This window comes from Cetorhinus maximus, chromosome 19 (assembly GCF_964194155.1).
Source record: "Cetorhinus maximus chromosome 19, sCetMax3.hap1.1, whole genome shotgun sequence".
NCBI classification, from domain to species: domain Eukaryota; kingdom Metazoa; phylum Chordata; class Chondrichthyes; order Lamniformes; family Cetorhinidae; genus Cetorhinus; species Cetorhinus maximus.
The window spans coordinates 63,334,647-63,362,597 of NC_135897.1; the positions used below are offsets into that span (position 1 = coordinate 63,334,647).

A 27,951-nucleotide genomic window follows, 5' to 3' on the forward strand; every position below is an offset into this window, starting at 1 on the left:
TTACAAGTTCTAACAGATGTCAAGGCAACATTTGACTGAAGTTTATAATTAGCTGGTATAGGCATAGACTGTCAAGCACTTCGGTTCCAGTCCTATTGGGAATTATTGGGCAGAATTTTGCCCTCATCGGGTGGGCGTGGCGGGCGGGCCTGGGAGAGGCTACGAAAGCAACCGCTGCCCACGATCGGGGCCCGATAGCAATTTCACACTGGCGGGACAATTAAGGCCCGCCCAGCGTTAAACGCATGCTGCAGTGTTCAGCACTGCCTGTGTAGGGGGAGGAGGAGGGCAAGCGCGGAAATTCACGCATGTGTGCGGGTGCGTGCAGGAAAAGCTCCCTGAGGCACAGAGCTGCCTCAGGGAGATGAAAATTTTTGAAAATAAAAAAGCTTTTAAAAATGTTAAAAACATGTCCCCTCATGTAACTCTGTCACATGAGCAGGGACATGATAGAAATTAGTTTGAAAAATTCTTAATGTTTCTTTAATGACTGATTGAAACATCATTCTGCCTGTGGATGAGGTTTTGCAAAAAATCCAAAGGCTGCTTGGATTTTTCACCTGCCCACCAATCGTAAGGTTGGACAGGCAGCGAAAAATTTCATTTAATTAGATCCTTGATGGCTTTAGTAGGCCTGTTAATTGTCGGCGGGCGTGCTGCCAACTCCCGTGCACGCCCGGGGGCTGAAATATCACACGAGTGCGCAATGACATTGGGACACTTGCTCAACATCATCGCACATCATTTTACACTCATTCGGGTCGGGTGCCTGCCCGCCCGCCCAACGAGCGCAATATCCTGCCCATTGAGCTACCATTGCGGGAATTTGTATGTTCTAATATCATTGGAGGGTCAGGGGAAATTTCAAATTTCTACCTACTCAAATGTTTTATCTGCAGATTTGCTAATTGAAAGGGGTTCAAGACAGTGCTTATTGCATATCATCCTTTTGTAAACATGGGTCTTTTGAACCAAATGACATTTTATTTTGTTCCAAACGTTCTTTATCTTTCATCATGATAGATTTCTTCACCCATTCCTTTAATCTTTTCTCCTCATGCTGTGTTAAGTTTTTATTGGATTAGCTCCTACCTCGATCAATAAATTTTATCAAATGAACGTGATGGTTCCATGAACTTCAATTAGATGGTAGTTTATTTGCACATGCTGCCAAGCTCATTACCTTAAATTTATTGTTTTCAAAATAAACATTCTGTATTAAGTATTGGCTACAAAAGCAAAATACAGCCACTGCTGGAAATCTGAAATGAAAACAGAAAATGCTGGAAATATTCAGCAGGTCAGGCAACATGCCTGGGGAGTGAAACAATGTTAAAGTTTCAGGTCAAGGACCTTTCTTCTTCGGAATTGCTGTTAAGTGCTGCCTTCTTGTTTTATGTAAATACATATCTGTACATGAATAATGCCTTTGCCACCTGACAATAAAAAGCCACAGGCATCAACTGGTGACAGCAGACACATTTTAGCTCCACTGCTTGTTGCGATGAACAACATTCAAAGTGACTACCCAGAAGGAAAAAAACAGTTTGAACCAGTACTCTTATTTCCCAGTTTTTACAGGTGCTCCATTTTAAGCTGTGCAAGACCAGTTTGGACCAGTATTCTTATTTCCCAGTTTTTACTGTTTTTTTTTATTCTGGGTAGCTACATCTTGTAAAATGGGTATCAAAAATACAGAATCTTTCATACGATTTCAGATGTAACTGGTAGAATAGATAAGGAAGAACCAGTGGATGTGGTGTATTTGGATTTCAAGGAGGCTTTTGATAAGGTCCCCCATAAGAGGCTAAGTGGGCAAAATTAAAGCATATGGGATTGGGGGTAATATACTGGCATGGATTGAGAATTGGTTGACAGACCAGAAACAGAGTGTGGGAATAAATGGGTCTTTTTCCAGATGGCAGGCGGTGACTAGTGGTGTACCGCAGGGATCAGTGCTTGGATCCCAGCTACTCGTGATATATATAAATGACTTGGATGAGGAAACCAAATGCAATATTTCCAAGTTTGCTGACGACACAAAACTGGGCGGGATTGTGTGTTGTGAGGAAGATGCAAGGAGGCTTCAGGACAATTTAGATAAATTGTGTGTGGGGGCAAACACATGGCAGATGCAATATAACGTGGATAAATGTGAAGTTATACGCTTTGGTGTCAAAAACAGAAAGGCAGGGTATTATTAAGTGGTGATATATTGGGAAATGTGGATGTACAAAGGGACCTGGGTGTCCTTGTACACCAGTCAATGAAAGTTAACAGGCAGGTGCAACAAGCAATTAGGAAGGCAAATGGTATGTTGGCCTTCATTGAAAGAGGATTTGAGTTCAGAAGTAGGGATGTCTTACTGCAGTTATACAAGGCCTTGGTGAGACCACACCTGGAGTATTGCGTGCAGTTTTGGTCTCCCTACCTAAGAAAGGATATACTTGCCAGAGAGGTAGTGCAGTGAAGGTTCACTAGGCTGAAAACGGGGATGGCAGGACTGTCGTATGAGGGGAGATTGGTTCCACCGGGCCTGCATTCACTAAAGTTTAGAAGAATGAGAGGGGATCTGATTGAAACATATAAAATTCTAACAGGGCTAGACAGACTAGATGCAGGGAGGATGTTTCTCCTGGTTGGGGAGTCTAGAACTAGGGGCCACAGTCTCAGGATACGGGGAAGGCCATTTAGGACTGAGATGAGGAAAAATTTCTTCACTAAGAGGGTGGTCAACCTGCGGAATTCTCTACCACAGAAGGTTGTGAAGGCCAGGTCACTGAGTATATTCAAGAAAGAAATTAATAATTTTTTGGATGTTAGGGGCATCAAGGGGTATGGAGAGAAAGCGGGAATATGGCATTGAGATAGAAAATCAGCTATGATCATATTGAATAGCGGAGCAAGCTTGAAGGGCTGAATGGCCTATCCTGCTCCTAGTTTCTATTTGAAATGTGATGGTTTTCCCTATCTATCACATTGCCATTTCTTACTGGAAATACAGAATAGAAGAGGAAAGTACACTTAGACCAAGTCTGTCAACATCCTTTGGCACAGCATAGCATCACTGGAGACCAACAGACGCATGAAGCAGCAAGTTTGCCAAGGAGAGCATGTGATAGGAGAATGAGACTTCAGTGACGCTATGAGGAACACTGTATTTAATGTATTTCTGGGAAGGAGAATGTTTGTGTTTCCTGTTACCATTCATCCTTGAGAAGATAAATGAAAAAAGTCTAATATGCATGACTACAATTTTTTCTTGTTTTTCAGTTGCCCATCTAGGTCAAACAGTATGTGTTCTCTGTTCAACCTTTCCATTTGAGAATTTTACAATGTACAAAGATTTAAGGATAATTACAATGGGATGACTCCATGATATGAAAATAACCATGTGTTTCATATCTTCGTATACTACCCAGTGAAAAGTCATGTGAAGCTTTTGCATTCTTCACTAATATTATGATATCCAACAGTATTAACTCGGATATCATTGAGACCCAGAAAATGATTGTCACCAGTGGAGTTAGCTGACAGCAGTCAATCTTCACAGATAGAATTGTGGATGGATTGATTGTTAAGACTGCAATTTATTCAAGGAATTCACATAAAATGATAAACCAAGATAGCAAAAGTTGAGTGGAAGCCTGTGAATGAGAAGCACTCGGTTTGTGAGCAGCTGCATCAGTTCAGCAGGATCGGTATCCTAAATGCCAAGATGAGATGGCAAGCATTGGGATGACTGAGTATCAGTCGAGCACATGAATTGAACCTAAATGTACAATTTGAAAATATATTATTCACTTTATGTAACAGACTTCCAGTAAAGTACAACTTCTCTTACACAGATATATTAGGAAATCATCTTTACAGCAGCAAGACAACAAGTGTGATTCACTAAGTTCCGAAACAGTCGAAAGGCAACATGAGAACTCCAGCTTCAATAACAGACAAAAGAGAGGTAATAATATTTATCTATGTTTTATTTTGCTAAGTATATAAAAAAAAATCACAGACAACAGGTATTAACTTTGAAATTTTATGACGCACATGAATGTGGAGCCAGCTTTCAACTCAAAACTTGAAAGTTCATGTTCAGCAGTTTAATTGTAAGGGTGCCCACATTATGTGTTTGCAGATTGTAAATTTTCCATTGAGTACTAATGCCTGTTTTACATGAGTACCAACACAGATACAGGAAGAATAAATCCTCTGATTAAACGCATAATTTTAAATTCAGGAGGTCATTAAATGGAACTGGTGCCCACTGCCTGTCCTGTTCCAATGAATAATTTCATTTCCTTGCTGTTAACATCTGTTGTCACAAATTTGTAAGAGTCACAGTAGAAGATTTTACTAGTGTAAATAAAGCAATGTCAAAGTGTATACCCATTATAACTACAAATGTAGCATTGACTGTTGTTGTCCATTTTGAATCTTTTTGCTTCATTTTTGTGAAATACGGTTCATTCTGCACCAGCGGTGAAATCAGCATTTAAAAACCAGCTGCTGCAAGGACCAGGTGTAGAATCAAATTTAGTTTACTCTTCTCCAACAATGTGCCATAACATCAAAAGTATAACATTTCCAATCATCTGAATGTTCAGCCTTTAGTATTGCTGACAATAGAGACTCTAAACTTTTTGTCTTGCACTCTTTGGGACACTTCACAAGAATATCAATATAAGGGGAAAACAACAATGATTCATTCCTCAGGGCAATGCCTTGACCAATCAGGATCAAGCTGCCCGGTTTAAATTTCAAACAATGCTTGGCAGTTAACTGTCAGTCACTGTCACTGGTGCATTCTCCATGGCAATGCCACTTGCCAACCAATCAGTACTCTCTTCACATTGTATAAATTGTTGTTTTTGCCCTTATATTGGTATTCTTGCAAAGAGTCCTGATGAGTGCAAGACAAAAAGCTTAGACATGCCTCTTTTTTTAGTGATACTCAAGTTCTGTACTCCTAAGCGACTATACTCAACCTTTCTCAGTGAAATACTGGTGCCACGGAGTTCTAAGCAATGAAGAATTTTGTGCTCTGACAAATAATTGGAGCTGAAAATGCTTAATTCACCCCAATTTTGCTATTTCCATCAGACAAATAGTGAACGATTAACTTTATTGGTCTGGACTCGATTCTGGGGTACAGAATTTTCAACCTTTCTCAATCCAAGCAAAACACATTAATCTTAACCCTCTGTTTCTAGTTCATCAGCCAACTTTTAATGCATGCTGCTGCATTTGCTTTTATATCATACATTTGAATATCTATAACAAGGCTTCAATGAGACACCCTATCAAACACATTCTGAATATCAGTATAGATCACATGTCATGCATTATTTTTTATCGATACAATCAGACACTTCTTTAATAAAACCTCACATCCAGGAAATTCTTTAGAACTGATGTCCTCCCCCACTGGCATTACTTTTACACAAACAAGATTTCTACTGCACTTCCGGCAAAGTAGCCCTGGAAAAGCTCTGAGGAATTTCCCTGTCCTTTAAACATATCAAACTCGACCTGCTCTTAACAACTTTATGCCGGCTGCTCTTGCTTATTCCATACATGTTCACTAATTTAATCTAAGATTATGAACTCTAAGTGTTTGCTCATAACTGATGTCTGATTAACTGGTCTTTAATTACCTGATTTATACTTCTTTCCCTTCTTAAACAGGTGTGTTACAATGACAACACTCCAGTTCCTTGACACATATTGCATTTCTATGGAACATTGAAACATGTGGCCAGAGCCTTTGCTAACTCCTCTTTGATTTCCTTCAACAGCCTCAGATATATGCTATTAGGAACCAGTGATTTAGCCACTTTGAGTTCTGTGATTTTTTTTTCATAACCAATTTCATTTCTACAAGTACCTTCAATAAGTGTTCCTTATCTTCCTCTAGTGCACACTTACCTCCATCATCATTTGTAAGTACATATTCTATTGGCATTGGGCAGTATTTTTAACTGGAAGCCTTTCCCTACACTCGCTTTCTCCTTTAATCATTGTGAATTCTTTCCTTACTAAGTCTAAAGCAGTTTCAAAATGTTTCTGTGCCAACTTAATTGAATCAGAGTTTTAAACTCCTCATGTTAAATTTTTACTCAAGTATTTCTCTCAGCAGTATGCTGATTCCTGTAAGCAAGCTTTTCCTCCCTACGAACCTGAGTGTGACTTTATATACACATTGGCCTGAATTTTTTGGTTGTCGGGCATGCGCGATCGGCCGGGAAATGGGCCCCCAGCCACGATTTCACGCTGGCTGGCTAATTAACAGCCAGCCAGCGTGAAACGCATGCTGAAAAGTTCAGCGTTGCCCAGGTGGGGGCCGGAAGAAGGCAGGTGATGACGTCACCGCGGGTGCATGTGAGCGCTGCGAGAGAGCTCCCTGAAGGCAGACATTTGCCTCAAGGAGCTGCAGACCTGCAAATAATGAAATAAAAAAGCTGCAGAAAAATGTCCATGCATCACAATGAAGTACCTGAAAGCATACCTCATTAAAATGCTGTCCCCAGGTATTTATTTTAATTTTATTTCCTAACGGAAATTTCATCCCGCCCTTGGGTGAAGTTTGATGAGAAAGGTAAAAGCAGCCTGGCTGATTTGTCCGTCAGCCAACCGTAAGGTTGGACGGGCCATGAAAAATCGCAGACAATTACGTCATTAACGGGCTTAATTGCCAGCTTAATTGTCGGCGGGCGCGCGTCTGACTTTTGCACGAGCCTGCTGAGCAAAATATCACGCGGGTGCACAATATCACCTCGTGCGATTTTACGCCTGATCTAGTTGGGCGTGCACCGCTCGTGGGATGTAAAATTCTGCCCATTATCTGCCAGGGATTAAAAAGAACACCATTGTTACTATAATAGCTTTCTGCAGGAGTAGATGTCTCAGGAGCTCTCTTAACCTTTGGAGAGTCCATTAGTAAGTTAAAATATTTGGGAACATTTTTGTTTTCATCACCTGAGCGGTAATCTGACAAGACGGAACACATACCCACATACTCGTCTGATTTTTGTTCCATTGCAATTAGTGGAATAAAAATCAGGCAGGTTCTATAAAGGGTAAGCAGGCAGTCTGCCCTGATGTATTACAGCCCAGACTGTGGAGATAATCGATCCTAGTTTGTCAAATGGTGTGACCCAGACTTAGTAGACATAAATCTCTATAAATCAGGTTTATTAAAAAATAAGCAGTACTCAAAAATAAATTTCGCTAGATAGTAAAATGCTTAACTTGTGCTTCTTAAAAATAGCAAATAGATGGCGATTCCAAACTCACTGAACAATACTTGTTCTATAATTTATGCGTGAGGCACCATCCACAAATATAGAGATTGTAGCCTCTATCTCAGGGGTATAAAGAACTGGTAGTACCCTATCTGTGATATAACTTTCATTCCTTCTAAGGTTCAAATCTGGGATCCAGAATATCAAACAATATTTGCACAGCTGAATTTTAATCTGACTGACAACTTGCCAGATTGTTTTCATGGATATTCAGATTTTACTAAATTAGGAAATATTATTCACTGAGAGCCATTATGAAATTTGTCAAAACATTAGATAGAATAAGTCATGAAAATGTTTCCACTTGATGGTTTGATGCTACAGACAGCATCAGCTATTTATTGTCAACAAATAAATCTGAACAATACAAAAGTAATTTTGTGATTTAAAATGACTAACTATAAGTTCCTTCTGGTTTATAGCTTACCTGGAATGTTGTAACATTACTATCTAGATATATTTTTACAAATTTCCTCTGCATACTATTTGGGCTCACACATGAGGAATGATTGCTTAGGTGAGGCAGTAAAGCAAGACTTCCCAAAATGTGTGTCGTGACCTCAAGTGAATTTTGGGGTCGCAAGATCTGAGGCAGCAATGGTTGCCATGGAGCTCTGACTGATTTCTGAGAGCTTAAGGCCCCTTTAAATCCTTACATTTTTCTTTATTCTTTCACAGAATGTGGGTGTCACTGGCTAGGCCAGCATTTGTTACCCATTCATAATTGCCCCTGAGAAGGTGATGGTGAGCTGCCTTCTTGAACCGCTGCAGTCCATGTGGTGTACATATACCCACAGTGCTGTTGAGAAGGTAGTTCCAGTGTTTTGATCCAACGACAGTGAAGGAACGGCGATATATTTCCAAGTCAGGATGGTGCGTGGCTTGGAGGGGAACTTGCAAGCCGTGGTGTTCCCATATATCTGCTGCCCTTGTCCTTGTAGGCGGAGGGGATGCAGGTTTGAAAGATGCTGTCAAAAGAGCCTTGGTGAGTTCCTGCAGGGCATCTTGTGAATGGTGCACACTGCTGCCACTGTTTGTCAGTGATGGAGGGAGTGGTTGTTGATGGTGGTGGATGGGGTGCCAATCAAGCAGACTGCTTTGTCCTGGATGGTTGTTGAAGCCACACTCATCTAGGAAGGTGGAAAGTATTCAATCACACTCCTGACTTGGGCCTGGAGATGGTGGACAGGCTTCGAGGAGTCAGGAGTTGAGTTACTCGCTGCAGAGTTCCTAGCATCTGACCTGCTCTTGTAGCCACAGTATTTATATGGCTAGTCCAGTTCAGTTTCTGGTCAATGGTAACCCCCAGGATGTTGCTAGTGGGAGGTTCAGCAATTGTAATGCCATTGTTGTCATGGGGCGATGGTCGGATTATCTCCTGTTGGAGATGGTCATTGCCTGGCACCTGTGTGGCATGAATGTTGCTTGCCACTTATCAGCTCAAGCCTAAATGTTATCCTGGTCTTGCTGGATATGGACACGGGCTGCTTCAGTATCTGAGAGGTCAGAAATGGTGCTGAATATTGTGCAATCATCAGAGAACATCCCTACTTCTGACCGTATGGTGAAGGCAGAGTCAATGATGAAACAGCTGAAGATGATTGGGCCTAGGACACAACCTTGAGGAACTCCTGCAGTGATGTCCTGGACTGAAATGATTGACCTCCAACAACCACAACCATCTCCCTTTGTGCTGGGTATGACTCCCATCAGTGGAGAGTTTTCGCCCTGATTCCCATTGACTCCAATTTTGATATGGTTCCTTGATACCACAGTCAGTCAAATGCTGCCTCAACATCAAGGGCAGTCACTCTCACCTCACTACTACTGCAAAAAAAAAAGCCTGTGAAAAGATAGGTGTCTTTTTTTGTACAAACCTTGCCTTTTCATCAACTCCCCCAAGTTACTGACCAATGTCAAACCAACACAAATCCGTAACCTGGGTATTAAGATAGATGCAACAAGATTGCCACCTCTCCTGTCAATCCAACTGCCAAAGCTCGTGCTAATCAGTCTAAAGTTTGAGGGATACACATACGCAGTTTTAGAAAGTATATATTCATGCTAACTAAAAGTTTTATGAGCCATAATATTTTTGTAGGGGAGGAAAAGCCTTTATGACTGTATATCACACCAAGATTTTCTGTTGTGTATAATCTTAGTGTGGTGACTATCATAAAATCTGATTCTGCATGTAATTTTCAGTCATGTATATCAAATGTTCTTTTTAAGCAGACATGGAACTTCAAGATTTTATGTAGCTAAGAATTATAGAGAGTTTTAAAGAAAATTAGAAAGAGTTAATTATGCATGAGTACAACTTAATATGTAGATTTTACAATGTATTAAATTTTAGTTCGGGTTCTTGCAAGTATTTAGATGCTTCTAGCGCTCCTCAAAATAATGATTGCGGAAGTTCTCTGTCTGAAGCCTCCCCGCCACCTCCCAGCGACCCGCACCCTTTCCCCTTTCCCCCACCACACTGCCTACCCCACCCCACCCATCCCAGGTAACAGCTCTCGTGCCCCACAAATTTTCACCTTGGGGTCTTACAGATTCTGAGGCATCGTAATGGCACCATATCCTAACAAAAGATAGTGGGATGTATTTTCAACTTTGATAGCAGTAGTCGGGAAATTTCCCAGCTTGGTACACCTACCTTGGGAGAAAGTGTATACAAAGGTGGGATTTTCATTCTGGGGAGGTTTGGGTTGGGGTGGGAGGAGATAACTGGAGGCAGACCCACCACCCCAGAAAGAATTTGTAGGCCACACGGGGGCTGCTGGGTGCTGAGGCAAGCTGTTTAAAAGCCCACCTCTGTGCTCTGTGACTTCGTCTCAGTTACAATCAAATCAATGAAACAGTCCTCTAGCCTTCAACCCTCACCCCCCAAACTCCCAATGCACCATCTGTGCCAACTCATGCCACCTAATGCACCCCCCCCATACCCTCCATCCCAAAATTGCTTTTACTGCTTTCTTGGCTGAGAGCCCAGACATCCATTACTCTGGTTGAAACAGCTGCGCCCCAGGGAAAACATTCCTTAGTTGAGAGCTCTTTCTCTCTGATCTATTCTGTTAATTGCACAATGTTCATTTACACAAGATAAACAGGCTTCAAGTGGTTGCAGTGTCTGCTACTGATACTTTAAAGGATCTGGATAATTGGCATTTTTATAGGGCTTTAGTAAGAGCAATTTTTATAAATGAATTACTTTTTTTAAAGCTTTTTCACACATGTTATTGTTACAGTAGGATTCCATCATTCTGTATAGACTGTATACTGGGTGAATGGTCATAGAAGTAGCATAGGTTGGCATGTTGGGTATGAGGGTCATGGGGGGTGGGGGTGGGTGGAGGGGCATAGATTTGCATGGAGGGTATGAGGGGCCATGTGGTGTGGGGGGAACATAGTTTGGCAAGGGGGCATGTGTAAGACCTTTTGAACTTACTTTTAAAAAGGGTCCCTCATCCAAACAATGGGTTACCACACCTCTGAGTGGCCGTGCACCACTAGCCCTTGAAAAGCTTACACGATTCCACAAAAATTGTGGAGGTCTAGGAGATGTCAATGCCCACAATGGAACCAGCCAGGTTAGTAGAGCAGGGTGTGGGCTTATATTGGTCTTGACCTGCGCAGTCCCCACCCTTATCCTGCACTAATGAAAACTGGGGATGCAAGGAATGGGGCCTGAAATCCCAGAATCGGGTCCTGGCTGTCATTTTAAAGGTCCATGCAGTTGGGAGACTCCGCAGAACTCCAGCCCAGTATTTTCAGGAAAGGAGAGAAATATTCCCTTATGCAAAGGCTTTTCTTTCTCATAAGGTTGTTTCGATCAGAAGTTCCCACATTTTTAGAACAAAGTTAATTTTAGCATACAAACAACCTGATTGTAATTGTGTTCTGATGAAGAGTCTTATGGACTCGAAACGTTAACTGTGTTCCTCTCCGCAGATGCTGTCAGACCTGCTGAGTTTTTCCAGCTATTTTTGTTTTTGTTTCAGATTTCCAACATCCACAGTATTTTGCTTTTAGCCTGATTGTAATTGTTTGGTTAGCAGAAATAGTGATGGGAATTTTAACCCCCTAGATGTTTGGCAATGGCGGGGGGGTAGTTGTGATTTAAATTCAAAAATCTAAAACCTAATCCCAACCTGCCTCCAACACCCCAACTTCCCATTTTACCGGAGATGGGGTGGGAGACAGACCCACTTATCAGGAGGCAGTTCACGAAATTATTGAGGCTGTGTGCTTCCAGTTTATCAAAAGTAGTACCTTTTAGTGCCTCGAGGTCGAGTTTCCTGGACAGCTGGCAGCTGAAGGAAAGTAGGAAGGGCCAGATCCAAAAAGCAAATGACCAGCTTACCTCAGCTGAGCTCCCAGACTGCTTTTTCGCTAACAGCAAGCCAGCCTCTCAATCTGGTTGGCTGCAGACAGGAAACACGCACAAAAAAATTAATCAGGTCATACCTTTAAATTTGACAGATTCTCATGCTAATCCCAGCCCCACCCACACTTCCCATTCCCTCTCATTCCATCTTACCCCTTCCTGCCTCACAGTTATCAGAGTCAAAATGTCATGAAGTGCTGATTAAACAACTTACGATTTCTCATGAAGGGCTGCAAGTCTCAAAGATAACAGAAGTTCTAGACAAACCTACCTACATCCCCACCGCACAGCAGCTAAGACCTGAACTTTGAGAAAGTTCACCTCTTCAAAAGCCCTGCAGCACCAACAAAATTTCACTATCCTCACTCCTCATAAAATGTGAATATGATTTAAGAGGTGTTGTTTGTCATCAGACTTAGTTCTTGGGAATTTCCTTTTCTATTATCTACTGAAGACTTTGGTTGAAATTCTATGGTTGAATAGTGGCCATGGTACTTCTTGTCTGCCCAGTTACCTATTATTTTATTGGGTTTAGTCACCGTTATTTCCTTTGGCAATGATTCCTTGCAAGGCTATATGGGCTTATGATTATGGTTGCAATGCTTGAGCTATATTGAGTAGCTACATCAATGCGTGACAGGAGACATGTAAGACTGTTAAACCAATAGGGAAAGACAAAGTATATGTGACAATGCTATGCCACTTAATCAGCTCAGTAGAATGTGAGAAGCATTATTGACAGCTCTATAATATAGATTTCCATGGATAGCACGTACAGTGAGGTGGTCACACCGCAGGTAAAGAGTGCACAGGCAGAAAGGGAATGGGTGACCACCAGACAGAGTAAAAGCACTAGGCAGGTAGTGCAGGAGTCCCCTGGCTCCATCTTCCTCTCTAACAGATGGTTTCTCAGGGAAATGCAGCAAGAGCCAAGTTAGTGGCACCACCATGGCTCAGCTGCATGGCAGGGGGTGGGGGGTTGTGGAGAAAAAAGGGTGGGAGAGCAATAGTGATAAGGGACTCTATCATAAGGGGAACAGATAGACATTTCTGTGGCCACAGATGTGACACCAGGATGGTTTGTTGCCTCTCTGGCCCAGGGTCAAGGATGTCACTGAGCAGCTGCATTCCGAAGGGTGAACAGCCAGAGGTCGTGGTCCATATCGGTACAAATGACATCAGTAAAAAGAGGGATGAGGTCCTGAAGCTAGGATATAAATTAAAAAGCAGGACCTCAAAGTAGTAATCTCAGGATTACTACCAGTGCCACATGCTAGCGAGATCAAGAATAGCAGAATAGACCAGATGAATGCATGGTGGGAGAGATGGTGTAGGAGGGAGGGATTTAGATTCCTGAGGCATTGGGACCAATTCTGGGGAAGATGGGACCAGTACAAGCTGGACGGGTTGCACCCCAGCTGGACCAGGACCAATATCCTCGCAGGGGTGTTTGCTAGTACAGCCCGGGAGGGTTAAAACTAGACTGGAAGGGGGATGGGAACCTGAGTGGGGAGACACAAGAGGAGGAAACAAAGATAGTAATAAAAGACAGAAAAGTAGAAAGCAACAGTGGAATGCAGAGGAAACAAGGGCTAGCAGAAACTAGGGCCATCGTACAAAAAAAGATCGGTAAAAATGTTAAAAAGACAAGTCTAACGGCACTGTATCTGAATGCACACAGCATTCGCAATAAGGTAGATGAATTAACAGCACAAATAGATGTAAACGGGTACAATATGATTACAATTACGGAGACATGGCTGCATGGTGAATAGGGCTGGGAACGGAATATCCAAGGGTACTCAATATTTAGGAAGGAAAGGCAAAAAAGAAAAGGAGGTGGCATAGCGTTGGTAGTTAAGCATGAAATCAGTGCGATAGTGAGAGAAGATATTGGCTCAGAAAATCTAGATGTAGAATCAGTCTTGGTGGAGCTAAGAAGCAACTAGGGGTGGAAAGCATTAGCGGCAGTTGTTTATAGGCCTCCAAACAGTAGTGATAAGGTGGGGGACGACATTAAACAGGAAATTAGAGACGCATGTAACAAGGGTGCTACAGTAATCATGAGTGACTTTACATATAGACTGGGCAAACCAAATTAGCAATAATTTGACAAGGAAGTATTCAATGAATGGCATGACACTAGGAAGTTCTGAGGAACAAAGGGACCTTGGCGTGTGTGTCCATAGATCTCTGAAGGCAAAGGGGCATGTTAGTGGGGTGATGAAAAAAGCATATGGGACACTTGCCTTTATCAATCGAGGCATAGATTACAAAAGTAGGGAGGTCATGTTAGAGTTGTATAGAACCTTGGTGAGGCCACAACTGGAGTACTGTGTGCAGTTCTGGTCACCACATTATAGGAAGGATGTGATTGCACTGGAGGGGGTGCAGAGGAGATTCACCAGGATGTTGCCTGGGATGAAACATTTAAGTTATGAAGAGAGGTTGGATAGACTTGGGTTGTTTTCGTTGGAGCAGAGAAGACTGAGGGACGACCTGATCGAGGTGTACAAGATTATGAGGGGCACGGACAGGGTGGATAGGGAGCAGCTGTTCCCCTTAGTTGAAGGGTCAGTCACGAGGGGACACAAGTTCAAGGTTTAGGGGGGATGTGAGGAAAAACTTTTTTACCCAGAGGGTGGTGACGGTCTGGAATGCACTGCCTGGGAAGATGGTGGAGGTGGGTTGCCTCACATCCTTTAAAAAGTACCTGGATGAGCACTTGGCACGTCATAACATTCAAGGCTATGGGCCAAGTGCTGGTAAATGGGATTAGGTAGGTAGGTCAGGTGTTTCTCACGTGTCGGTGCAGACTCGATGGGCTGAAGGGCCTCTTCTGCACTGTGTGATTCTGTGAATAATACTGTGGCAGGTGAATTCCTGCAGTGTGTATGAAATGGTTTTTTAGACCAATATGTCGAGGACCTGGCTAGGGAACAGGCTATCCTAGATTTTTTATTTTGCAATGATAAGGGATTAATTAGCAATCTTGTTGTTCTTCCTTTAGAGAACAATGACCATAACATGATAGAATCCTTCATTAGGAAGGAAAATGAAGTAGTCTGATCTGAAACCAGGGTCCTCATTCTAAAAAAGGAAACTATGAAGGTATGAGCCGTGAGTTGACTAAGGTATATGATTGAATTTTACATTCAGTTTGAGGGCGAGAAGAGTAGGTCCAAGACTAGTATTTTAAGCATAAATAAGGGCAATTATGAGGGCATGAAAACAGAGCTAGCTAAAGTGAACTGGTAAATGAGGTTAAAGGATAAGTCAATAGAGATGCAGTGGCAGGCATTTAAAGGCTTATTTCAGAATACACAGAATAGATACGTTCCAATGAAAAATAAAAATTCCAAGGAGAGGACCCACCATCCATGGTTAACTAAAAAAGTTAAAGACAGTATCAAACTTAAAGAAAAGGCGTATCATTGTGCAAAGACGGGTGGCAGGTCAGAAGATTGGACAGAATATAAAGAATGACAAAAAGATTAATAAGGGGGGAAAAATAGAGTGCGAGAGAAAGCTAGCTAGAAATATATTTCACCTCTCTCCTAACTATACTTCAGTTCTGTTGAAGGGCCGTGTGGACCCGAAACGTCGACTCTTTTCTTCTCCACCGATGCTGCCAGGCCTGCTGAGTTTTTCCAGGTAATTCTGTTTTTGTTTTAGAAATATAGGGCAGGATTTTCCCCCCGTTGTGGGGGGAGGGGGGAAGTTGAAGAGCGGACGTGCGAAGGTGCACCTCCAATCAGAGCCCCCAATCGGGGGCGCATCACCATTTGACGTGGGTGGGCCAATTAAGGCCCGCCCAGCGTGACATCCGCATGGAAGCGCTATGCGCTCCCTGTGCGGGCGAGGGGGAAGCCCTAAACCGAGAGTGCGCTCTTTTGCGCGTGTGCACGAAAGAGCACACTCATCTTCCTGAGGCTAAGTGCTGCCTCAGGGAGATCTGCTCTACAGTAAAAAATGTTAAAAATAGAGAAAGAAAAAATTCCTGACATGTCCCCTCATGTGACATTGTCACATGAGTTGGGACATGTCCACCACTTTTAAATTCAGTTTAATTACATTTATTAAAACCTACATGAAACCTCATCCCGCCTGTGGATAAGGTTTCATGCTTTTTCTAATACTAGTCTAGGCTCCTGGCCTGCTCACCAACCTTAAGGTTGGATGGACAGGTCCATTAATTACTTCAATGACTCTGTCAATGGCCTCAATTGGCCATTGACAGGTTGGCAGGCACACAGCTGATTCTGCTGAAAATTTAAATGGGGCACGGTGACATCAGGAGTTCCACCCGACATCACCGCACGTCATTTTACGCGTCCGTGAGCAGCCCCCCCCCACCCCCGCTCGCCAACCAGGAAATCCTGGCCATAAAGATGGATAATAAGAGTTTCTATAGATATTTAAATAAGAAAAGAGTAAACAAAGTGAGTGTTGGCCCTATAGAAAGTGAGTCTGGAGAATTAATAATGGAAATTAAGGAGATGGCAGATGAATTGAACAGGTATTTTACATCGATCTTCACTATAAAAGATACAAGTAACATCCTAGAAATATAGCTGTGAATCAGGAATTGGAAGGGAAGGAGGAACTCAGGAAAATTACAATCACCAGGGAAATGGTAGTTAGCAAATTGTTGGAGCTGCAGGCTGCCAAATTCCCGGCTCCTAATAGACTTAATCCCAGGGTCTTAAAAGAAGTGGCTAGTGAGATAGTTCATGTGTTGGTTTTAATTTTCCAAAATTCCCTTCATTCCGGGAAGGTTCCATGAGATTGGAAAATAGAAAATGTAACTCCTTTATACAAAAAGGAGGGAGACAGAAAGCAGGAAACTAGGGCTGGTTGGCTTAACATCTGCCATAGGAAAAATTTTGGAAGCTATTATTAAAGATATTATAGCAGGGCACTTAGACAAAATGAAGGCAATCAGACAGAGTCAACATGGTTTTGTTGGGAAAAACAACCAAAAAGGGAAATCATGTTTAACCAATTTATTGGAGTTCTTTGAAGGAGTCACACTGCTGTGGATAAAGGAGAGCCAGTGGATGTACTGTACTTATATTTCCAGAAGGCATTTGATAAGGTGTCACATCAAAGGTTATTATGGAAAATAAAAGTGTAGGGGGTGACATATTGGCACGGATAGAAGATTATCTAGCTAACAGGAAACAGAGAGTAGGCATAAAAGGGTCTTTTTCTGGTTAGCAGTATGTAACAAATGATGCGCCACAGGGATCAGTGCTGGGGCCTCAACCTTTTACAATTTATATCAATGACTTGGATGAAGGGACCAACGGTATGGTTGCCAAGTTTGTTGATGACACAAAGATGGGCAGGAAAGTAAGTTATGAAGAGGACACAATGAGGCTACAAAGGGATATAGATAGATCAAGTGAGTGGGCAAATGGAGTATAATGTGGGCAAATGTAAAATTGTCCATTTTGGCAGGAAGAATTAAATAGAAGCATATCATCTAAATGGTGAGAGATTGCAGAGCTCTGAGATGCAGAGACATTTGGGTGCCCTAGTCTATGAATCACAAAAGGCTTGTATGCAGGTCCAGAAAGTAATTAGGAAAATTAATAGAATGTTACTGAGAATGTTATTGTTTATTGAATATAAAAATTGTGAGGTTATGCTTCTGTTGTGCAGGTAAGACCACATCTAGAGTACTGTGTACAATATTGGTCTCCTTATTTAAGGAAGGATGTAAATGCGTTAGAAGCAGTTCAGAGAAGGTTTACTAGACTAATACCTGGATTGGGCAGGTTGTTCTATGAGGGGAAAGGTTGGACAAGCTAAGCTTGTATTCACTGGAGTTTAGAAAAGTAAGAGGTGACTTGGTTGAAACATTTAAGATCCTGAAGGGTCTTGACAGGATGGATGTGCAAAGAATGTTTCCTCTTGTGGGAGAATCTAAAACAAGGGGTCACTATTTCAAAATAAGGGGTCACCCATTTAAGACAGAGATGGGGAGAAATGCTTTCTCTCAGAAGGTAGTGCGTTTTTGGGATTCTCTTCCTCAAAAGGCTGTGGAAGCAGAGTCTTTGAATATTTTTAAGGCAGAGCTAGATACATTCTTGATAAACAAAGGGGGTGAAAGGCTATTGGGAGGTAGGCAGTAATGTGGGGCTGAAGTTACAATCAGATCAGCCATGATCTTATCGAATGGCAGAGGGCCCGAGTGGCCTACTCCTGTTTCTAATTTGTATGTTCGTATGAACAGCTTTTTATGCAGCAAGTGGTTAACATCTGGAATAAACTGCCTGGAGATTGTGGTGGAGGCAGGGAATTGGATAATTATCTGAAGAAAAGAATTTGCAGGGCTACGGGTAAAGGGCAGGGGAGTGGGGCTAGCTGAGTTGCTTTCCCAGAGAGCCAGCATGGAAATGGCAGGCCGAATGGCCTCCTTCGATGTAGTAGCCACACAATGGGCTGGATTTTATAGGGCGTGGTTTCTTTGCACTCCCCACGCACCCTTCCCCACCTCCCACACTGGGCTGAAAAGTTGGCTGCCCTGTGGCCATTTTACGGTCAGTGGGGTGTTAATTGGCTCAGGGTGAGAATTCTACCACCATCTGGGGAGGAAGTGCCACCTTAAAGAGCTGCTGACCAATTGGATTGGCCAGCAGCTCTGTAGCCCCAGCAGTGCGAGGTTCGAGTGGTGCCACTGTTGGGACTTCAGGCCGTCTCCGGAGCAGTGGAGCTAACGGAGGCCGCCAGGGTATTGCCGGGGCCAGGCTGGCAGGCCCCAAGGAGTGGGTGAGGGGATGGGGGTGCTGAGTTTGAGAGGCTGGAGGGGAGTGTAAAAGGGGTGATATGACCTTGGGGGAGTGTCTTCAATGGGCACGGGATCCCCAAAGGATGTCCTGACCCTTGCCCAACACCAGCCCACGTGATAAAAGCTGCCAGGTTACCCACCTGGTGTGGGCCTCCCTCTGCTGCAGGAGAGTTAAATAGCATCGGGGCGGGTTGAGGCACTTAAGTGGCCTTTTATTGGCCACGTAAGGGTCTCAATAGGCCCAAGAATAGGTGGCACTTCCACCACCTCCCTTTAAAATGGGAGACAGAGCAGGGGCATGTGGGTAAGTGGTGGGCAGACCATGTGCTGCATTTTACGAGCCCCCGTGCCTTCAAACACACTGGTGGGGGAGTGTTAAATTCAGTGAATGAAAACCCAAACGTTATAGAGTTCAGCTGCATACTGTGGTTCCAGAGAAAATTTCCTTTAAATTTGAATATGTGGTTTTATCCAAATGCTGATCTTGCTACAATCAGATCAACTTCCTTTTATTTATAGTTTGTAATATTCATTATGTATACTCCAGTGCAATTGCATAGAGAGAATGCTGATGACACCATATTTAGTACCGACAGTATTAGGGAAGCTTTGTTTGCATACAGCACTGGATTTACTGCCATTCAGTCATTAGGCATACATCAGCATTCTTTGCTTTGGTCTTTTTTTTTTGTTCCAAAAGCCTTATTTAATTTCTGAGGTATCAAGTTATACTTTTTAGGCAGTTACAAACATTTTTGGCAATATTCTCTTTACTGATGAACCTAGCTGCAAAAAAACCTTGTGATCAAATTATCTCGATCCAAGTGGTAAAACAATCAGTAATACCAAAATATACCTCCAAATTTCATAAATTATTCTGAGAATAGGTGGTTTAGAGTGAATTCCATTAGTGTGAATGCCTAAGGAGCTCTCGCTCAATATAGATGAGAATTTTATTTTAATGTTTAGATCTGTTACAAGGTGATGCATTTTAGCATACATATAATTCCCTGTAAAACTTCTTATGGTTTTGACATATGTGCTAATATCAGTAGTGAGCTACTCAGATGCAGGGTTGACATGAAATCAAAATTCAATGGGAGACTTATTGATTCATAATTCCAGATATTGCACCCGCTGATGCTCCACCAAACAAAATCCACCAAAAATTCATGCATCAGTTCATTAGCCAATCAGTTGGAAGATCTGTTGGCACAAGTCCTGTTTAAAATTTGATTAACCTGCTTGTGTGACTTGGAAATTAGAAAGACAAATACAAATCTGTCATAAGATTGTGGTGGTAGTCTGGGGCTGCAACAGAGAGCAGCAAAGTATTTGTATTACACTGCTCATTATTAGTCACACTGGAGGATCTGGCACTATCGGCCAATGGAGGGACAAGAGAATTTTTTTAAAATTCTTTCATAGGATGTGGGCATCACTGGCTAGGCCAGCATTCATTGCCCATCCCTAATTGCCCTCGTTTAGAGGGCATTTAAGAGTCAACCACATTGCTGTGGGTCTGGAGTCACATGTAGGCCAGACCAGGTAAGGACAGCAGATTTCCTTCCTTAAAGGGCATTAGTGAACCAGATGGGTTTTTACAATCATGGTCATCATGAGGCTTTTTTTTAATCCCAGATTTTTATTGAATGTAGATTCCACTATCTGCTGCGGCGGGATTCAAACCTGGGTCCCCCAGAGCATTATCCTGGGTCTCTGGATTACTAGTCCAGTGACAATACCGTCACACCATCACCTACCCCTATGGAGAATGGAGAGGAACAGACTACCACACCCTCCAGGATAATATTAGGCAAAGGAAAGACAGACTGCTGGCCACCCATAGGAGGAAGCCTCAGAAAAATGTGCCACATACCACGTGGAGGGAAGTGGCACTGGCAGAGTGTCAACTCTCTGCCCCAGAACTGCAGACCAGTGGCACAAAACATGCAGAAATCTGATGGGGGAAGACAAAGTAGTTCAATTACTATTGGCCCTCTTCTTCTTTGGGCAGCCTGAACACCAGCACAGTCTTCACTTTCTAATATGAATAGCTCCACAACTAACCCTTCACACTGTACTTTGGTTAAAGAGACCCTTAGTTGGGAGCTTCTGTTATGCGTCATCGTCTCCCCAAACAGAAATTACTTCCAGGTAGAAATTTAAAAGTCAGTTCTCCCTTTTAAGGTGATAGCAGTGGATTTCATATATAGGTTTTTTATCTAGAAGATAGACTTCAATTGCTAGTTTTTAGTTAATTCACTCAATCTTGTTGAAAGAGTAAATGTGCCCAAAATGTCCTTGAGACAAAGGACACTGCAGCAAATATTCCTGACGTTAAGGTGCTCACCTCCTATGAGGAGCAGGCCATTGTGCTGATGGGGAAGCCGTATGGCAAGTTTGAGGGTGTGGTTTGGTGCCAGAATAATGCATGCACATCTACAGATTCACTGCGGTATCCTTGTAAAGCAACACACAATCGCCCCATTCCCAGGATCCTTAAGGTAGCAATACCTACTCATTCTTAGCTTGTACCTTTGCTTTCTGAGGTCCACTACAAGACCATAAGAGCAGAAGAGGGTGCAAATGGGGAAGCTGGGTTAGACGATACGGAGGATGTGGAGGTGGAGGTATAGAGACAGAAGTTTTCCTCATGGGTCATCAGGATTACAAAAGTGAGAAGGGTGGTGAAGAAGGAGAGAAAGTCAAAGTGAAGTCCCTTTTCCTGCACCTACATGCTGTTCCCAGATGCACTGTTACCAGCCCCTCATTTTCACAGTAGCATCACTTGCTTCTTTACCCAGACACCTGCTTAGATAATTTAACCTAATGTTAATGTGGATACTGCAGCTAGTGACTCACAGAGCACATGGGCGCTGGAGGATTGACAAATGTGTCAATTTCCTAATGGGATGGTTTCAGAGTTGTGTGACCTAGAATTCATAGTACCTAATGAAAAGGAGGACATTCAAGGAGTATTACACTTACATGCATCCTATGAGGTCAGGCTGTCAACATGTGACAGGTGTGTGACTTTTGTATCTGCAGCGTCAGAGAAGCTTTCTCTTTGCTATGGATATCAACGGAGTATGCAGGTTACTTACATGGAATCTGCAGCAAACCTGCACCCAAGAAGCACCCAGGGACCAATAGGTGTTTCCACCTCCATTGAAATGTAGCTCTATTGGCAGTGTCGTGGATACTGGCTGCCTTACTCTGGTAACCAGGCTGTATATTGGTGTCTTGGGGCTTTCTAAATCTAATAGCTGGCATTAGACCAGCTAGCTTGCTGGTGGAGATGGAGATCCAAAACTCAGTGGAATAGTAGATGGGCTGCTTGATACTGACATTTGTCAGGACAGTGACACCAGGCCCCTGGGCTGCCCCCTGTGCACTATACCAGTGGTAGGTAAGAACTGATACCCAACTGCAAGTGAACAAACTCCAGGGATGCACCTAGTTGCCTCTTGTAAGTAAAAACTACAAAATGAGGAAGGCTGCCACAAAAGCAGCCAACCAGCTGTTGCAATGTTGGTCCTCATCTTGCATCTGGGAAAAGCGCTGGGATAGGGAAAAGAAAATCAATTTAACCATCATGGGCAATTAGTGTGAAGAAAGAATAGAATGGCTTGTGTTCATTTTGGAGCTTGGTGCAGGTGCATTTATGTCATGCTTTGTTATTCATGGAGACTAAAGTCATTCACTTATTTTGTGATGACCTATTCAATCTGATGTTATTGGTATATCATGTAGGAGCTGGTTTTGAGTGATTAGCATTTCAATGTTGGGTATGTTGGCTTGGGAGAGGATGCTGCTGTTGGACCACCTTTCTTGCCACCGGATGTGGAGGATCTTGGTGGTACTTCTCCAGTGCTTTGAGATGCTTCTGTAGGTTGTCCAAGTCTTTGATTCATTTAGGGGTGTGGGGATCACTGCTGCCCGGTTAACTATGACCTTAGCCTCTGGTTTGAGATCGTGGTCCTCAAATATTTTATTCCTCAGTGGGCTGAAGGCTGAGCTGGCACTTTGGAGGCAATGATGAATTTTTTCATCTATATCTGCCTTCATCAAGAGGAGGCCCCCACTATATAGAAAAGATCCACATTTTCCAGGACCTCGTCATTTATCTTAATCGTCAGTGTTGTGGGAACTGATCAGAAGAGGACCTTCATTTTCCAGGTGTTTAGTAAAAGCCCCATTTTCTCATACACTTCGAAGAAGGAGTTGACAATGACCTGGAGCTCAGCTTCTGAGTGAGCACACATCACATGTCGTATGCATACTGGAGCTCAATGACTCAAGTTGGAATGATTTTGTTTTTGGGTTGAATGCGGTGTAGACTGAACAGTTTTCCAACTGTTCTGTAAATTATCTTCACATCTGTGGGTAATTTGCTGGAGATGAAATGTAGCAAGGGAATTGGTCTGACCACACAGTCTTGATTGACCCTAGTCATTCCAGTATGGTAACAAACAAACATTCAAGATTTTGCATGTCATCCAAAACCAATCATTTTCTGTTATGAGCAGGAATGCCTGTGTTGCCCTGAACCTCCTCAAAATGGCAGAAAACATCAAAACAGTCTCTGTCATCAATTACATGGAACAGCAGGTTCCCATAAGGTCCACCAGTATAGATACTCTTGACAGGGATTTCAGCTCTGAATTGTCTTCACTCTTTGCAGAGCCGGCTAGTCCAATTCCTTTACAGACGGCGGCAGAAGCTCCTCTTCGGTTGGATCACCCAAACCTTCGGATGAGCACAGGCTCTGAATGGAAGGTGCACAGGAGAACAATGAGCCCCAACCCCAGAGTCCAATTGTTGCTGTTACAAAACCAACAAAAACTACGGCAATCAAGCTGCAGTTTTCACCTGAAATGCACAGCAGCAAGTCGACGCTGGAGCAGGAGAGCAGCGACCACCAACTCATCACAGCACACCTCAGCAAGCCATGAGGTCACAGAAATGAACAAAGTGCGACAATGGAAACCAAACTGCACGTTGAGTTCATGGATGAGGAATGTTCAAACATGAGGGAGACACACCTTCAACCCCCAGGAATATCATGGTGGACACTATGGAATAAGAAAGCCTGAGTTCACTCGTAAATAAAAGGAGTGAACATTCCCTTTGGTAGGAATGGGATAAACCCAGTGTGTCTGTACAAAGAAAATGGTTTGTCAATTTTGAGAAGTTAGGTGGAGGCAGCTAAGTGCCAGAAACACAAGAGTATTATGATTTCAGCTCCAAACCAACAAGGTCTGCCGACAGCAACTGAGCTCACCACTCCTTCAAATGTGACAAGAACAAGATCTGGAAGAATAGTCAAGCCTCCAGACCATCTGAATTTATAAAGTCAGAGACTTGTGGAGGTGCGGAGGTAGGGGGGGAAAGGGGTAGCATGCAAAGAAAGATTGTATTGTAAATACATTGGGTAATGACAGGGGGAGGTGTAGTATAAGGGTTTTTGGCATAGCAAGGGTTAATGTGGAACAGGTGAACAATACCACTCACATTGCAATGTAGAGAGTCACATGATAGTATACTGTGTGTAGGGAGAGTTTGAAAGAAGTTGGCATGAAGATAGCACCTAGGTAGGGCTATATCTTAGAGATATGTATATAGTTGTGAGTTAACAATGAGCAGTTTATGTCCAACCACAAAAGTCTCCAGACCTCTTAGTGAGACATCAAACATTTTGGAATAGTGTAGGCTAAGAAGAGCGTATTCATACTAATGTTGTATGACATCACCAAAAGTATGGCTCATATTCAAGCACAGCCATATTAAAATATATTATTTTGGTCCAGATATTCTACGGAGGAAACTATGAAGTCAATTTTAACTCCCAGCGAGTTTTGAATGGGTGAGGCAGGGTGAGTGCAAAAGGCCCAGAATTCAGGCTGGGGCATTTCATCTCCTGGGTCTCATCTGCATGCTGTTGATCAGTTGCCTGTCTACAATGAGTAGAAGGCTGCAGTGAAAGCTATGCTGCTTGGAGGATGCCATCTGGGACCAGAAGAAAGCTCAATAAGAAGATGCATCATGAAGAGGGCGATTTCAGAAGAATCTCTCAGAAAGGGGAAGAAAGGGAGACCATGGAAACAGAGGCTACAGCTTTTCTACCAACTCCTTCTGACTCCGCCAAGATCCTTCCACCTACCCCTTTGTGCTCCTGACAACTTTTGACCTGCCTTCACCTGGTGGGAACACTTAGATGACTTTCTTGCTTTGGCCTGAGTTAAGCTGCATTTGGGGTCCCATTGACGTGGACTTTTGCCAACAGCTAGTGAGCACCTCAACCATCAAACAGCAATGAGCAGATAAAATAGTGCCCAGCAAGATTCTAATGGTAAAAGGGTGGTAAGGCTGAAGCTTCCATTTTATAGGCTTTCCTGTCCCATTCCGGCAGGCGGTGTTACTTATCTGTCAAACAAGAAAAGCCAAAGTTTCCTGCAATAATGTTTTCCATTTAACATTAAGTGGGAAAATGTTGAAATGCAAAATGAAAATGCATTATGTTACCATGATGCTCTGAAAATCTATGGCAATTTGAATTGAATGCCAATCTATAAAAATCATAATGTACATATGAGCATTCAAAGATTAACAATTACACTAGCAAGTGAAATTTTTCATGTAATTTTAGCCTTGAATCCACGTTAAAATCCTAGCCTAAAAATTCAAACTCCTGGTTCATTTACGGCTCCATTACAATTTACAATGTAGTCCCTGTTTTTCAATTGAATTAACAAAATAAAATAATCCAAAAATAGATGATGGGAGTTATGCTGGATTAAACTTTCCAAACTGGACAAAGGACAATTTTCCTGTTTTTCTGCCACTGCTGCAATATTTGGTCAGAAAATAGGGCTAAAAAATGACTAAGAAATGCCCACTTGAAAAAAAAAACATGTTTTGGTGCAAAGAAAATCTATGTGCACTTAAGGATATTTCAGTTTTCCTTCTTACCTCTTCCTCTTCCTCTTTCCTAGCTGATGTTCCTTCCAGTCATAACCTTGATCGTTCATCTCTTGCTAAAAAGCGATTTACATTGCAGGGTCTTTCCAATCGCAGACCACAGCAGAAAGGTAAAACATCTAAGTGCAACTGGTGTATCTTCAGTGTCCGTCCTATACCGCATGGCTCTTCACCTTTCCAAACAACTATCTTGTCACTATTACATACTTTTTCCATGTGTAATATGTAAGGTATATTTACTTATGTCTTGTGTATAAGTTGTGTTGCCTCATTTTGTCACCTGATTTTCATTGTATTTCTTCTGTCAGTTATTTTGTAAAATCTCATAATACTCACAAATGTGAATATTGCTGTCATGGGATCACAAATCTTAAAGTTAAACAATTTAGTTGTTAACTTGTGTAGTATATGGCTCATGGTATTTCGTAGTTTTTCACATCAGCGCTGGTAAAAACAAAACTTTTCAAGAGCAATGTCTTCCCTGTAAAGTCACAAGAAACTTTTTTGCTTAAGTAGATAAACACATCAGGCCTGGATAAAACATATTCCAGGTCAAGAGGTGCAAGGGAGGAAATAGCGGTGGCTCTAGCCATCATTCTCCAATCCTCTCTGGCTACAGACATGGTGCCAGAGGATGGGAGGATTGCTTACATTGTACTATTGATTAAAAGGGGAGGAAGGAATAGACCAAGTGAGTACAGGCCAATCAGCCAAACATGAGTGGTGAGCAAATTATTGGAAGAAATTCTGAGACAGTATTAATCACCATTTAGAAACACACAGATTAATCAAGAACAGCCATTATGGATTTGTTATAAGGGAAGGTCATATCTGTCTAAGTTGATTGAATTTTTTGAGGAACTAACAAGGTAGATTGATGAGGTAGTGTATTTGATGTAGTCTATGTGGATTTTAGCAAGGCTTTTGGCAAGGGTCCACATGGCAGACTGGCCAGGAAAGTAAAAGTCCATGGGATCCAAGAGAAAGTGCCAAGTTGGATCCAAAATTAACTGAGAGGCAGGAAGCAAAGGGTAATGATTGGTGGGTGTTTTTAAGCTGGAAGGCTGCTTCCAGTGGGATTTTGCAGGGCTCAGTACTAGGTCCCTTGCTTTTTATAATATATATTAATGATTGATGCTAAAATGTAGAAGGCACAATTAAGAACTTTGCAATTGATACAAAAATTGTTTGAGTGGTTGATAGTGAGGAAGAAAGCTGTAGACTGCAGGAAGATATCAATGGACTGGTCAGGTGAGCTGAAAAGTGGCAAGTAAAATTCAGCCCAAAAGTAATGCATTTGGGGAGGAAAAACAAGGCAGAGGAATATATGATAAATGGTAGGAAACTTAAAAGTGTAAAGGAACAGAGGGATCTGAAGATAGCAGAACAGGTAGATGAGGTGGTTAAGAAGGCACATGGGATACTTTCCTTTAGAAGCCAAGGCATGAAGTATAAGAGAAGGGTGTTTACTCTGGAACTGTATAAAATATTAGTTAGGCCAGAGCTGGTGTGCAGCATACAGCTCGGGTCACCGCATTGCAGTGATAATGTGATTGTACTAGAGAAGATACAGAGAATTTTTTAAAGTTCATTTATGGGATGTGGGCTTCGCTGGCTAGGCCAGCATTTATTGCCCATCCCTATTTGCCCTTGAGGTGTTGGTGGTGAGCTGCCTTCTTGCAGTCCATATGGTGTACGTACACCACAGTGCTGTTAGGGAGGGAGCTCTAGGATTTTGACCCAGCGACAATGAAGGAATGGCGATATATTTCCAAGTCAGGATGGTGAGTGATTTGGAGGGGAACTTCCAGGTGGTGGTGTTCCCATGTGTCTGCTGCCCTTGTCCTTCTAGATGGTATTGGCCGTGAGTTTGGAAGGTGCTGCATAAGGAGCCTTGGTGAATTCCTGCAGTGCATCTTGTAGATGGTACACACTGCAGCCACTGTGCATCGGTGCTGGTGGGAGTGAATTTTTGAGGATGTGGTGCCAATCAGGCAGGCTGCATTGTCCTGGATGGTGTCAAGCTTCTTGAGTATTGTTGGAACTGCACTCATCCAGGCAAGTGGAGAATATTCCATCACACTCCTGACTTGTGCCTTGTAGATGGTGGACAGGCTTTGGGGAGTCAGGAGATGAGTTACTTATCGCAGGATTCCTTGCCTCTAACATATCTCTACAATAGTAGCCACAGTATTTATATGGTTAGTCTAGTTCAGTTTCTGGTCAATGGTAACCCCCAGGATGTTGATGGTGGAGAAATTTACAAGGATATTAATAGGAATGGAGAATTTAGCTATGAGGAAAGCTTGGATAGACTGGGGTTGTGTTCTTGGAACAGAGGAGACTGAGTAGAGATTTAATTGAGGCGTATAAAATTTTGAGGCACCTAGATTGAGTGGATAGGAAGGGCCGAATTGCCTTAGTAGAGAGGTCAGTCGGAAATAGGTTTAAAGTAATTGGTAGAAGAATTAGAGGGG

At 42.6% G+C, this 27,951-nt stretch overlaps 1 protein-coding gene across 1 annotated transcript in view; it reads left to right on the plus strand.

Annotated features, from left to right (window-relative positions):
- mcf2l2 (MCF.2 cell line derived transforming sequence-like 2) overlaps positions 1 to 27,951 on the plus strand; it is a 396,665-nt gene that overhangs the window by 320,055 nt on the left and 48,659 nt on the right. The window contains exon 27 of the mRNA XM_078563948.1: positions 3,849 to 3,961. Coding sequence (XP_078420074.1) covers positions 3,849 to 3,961 — 113 coding nt within the window. The remainder of the gene's footprint in view (positions 1 to 3,848; positions 3,962 to 27,951) is intronic.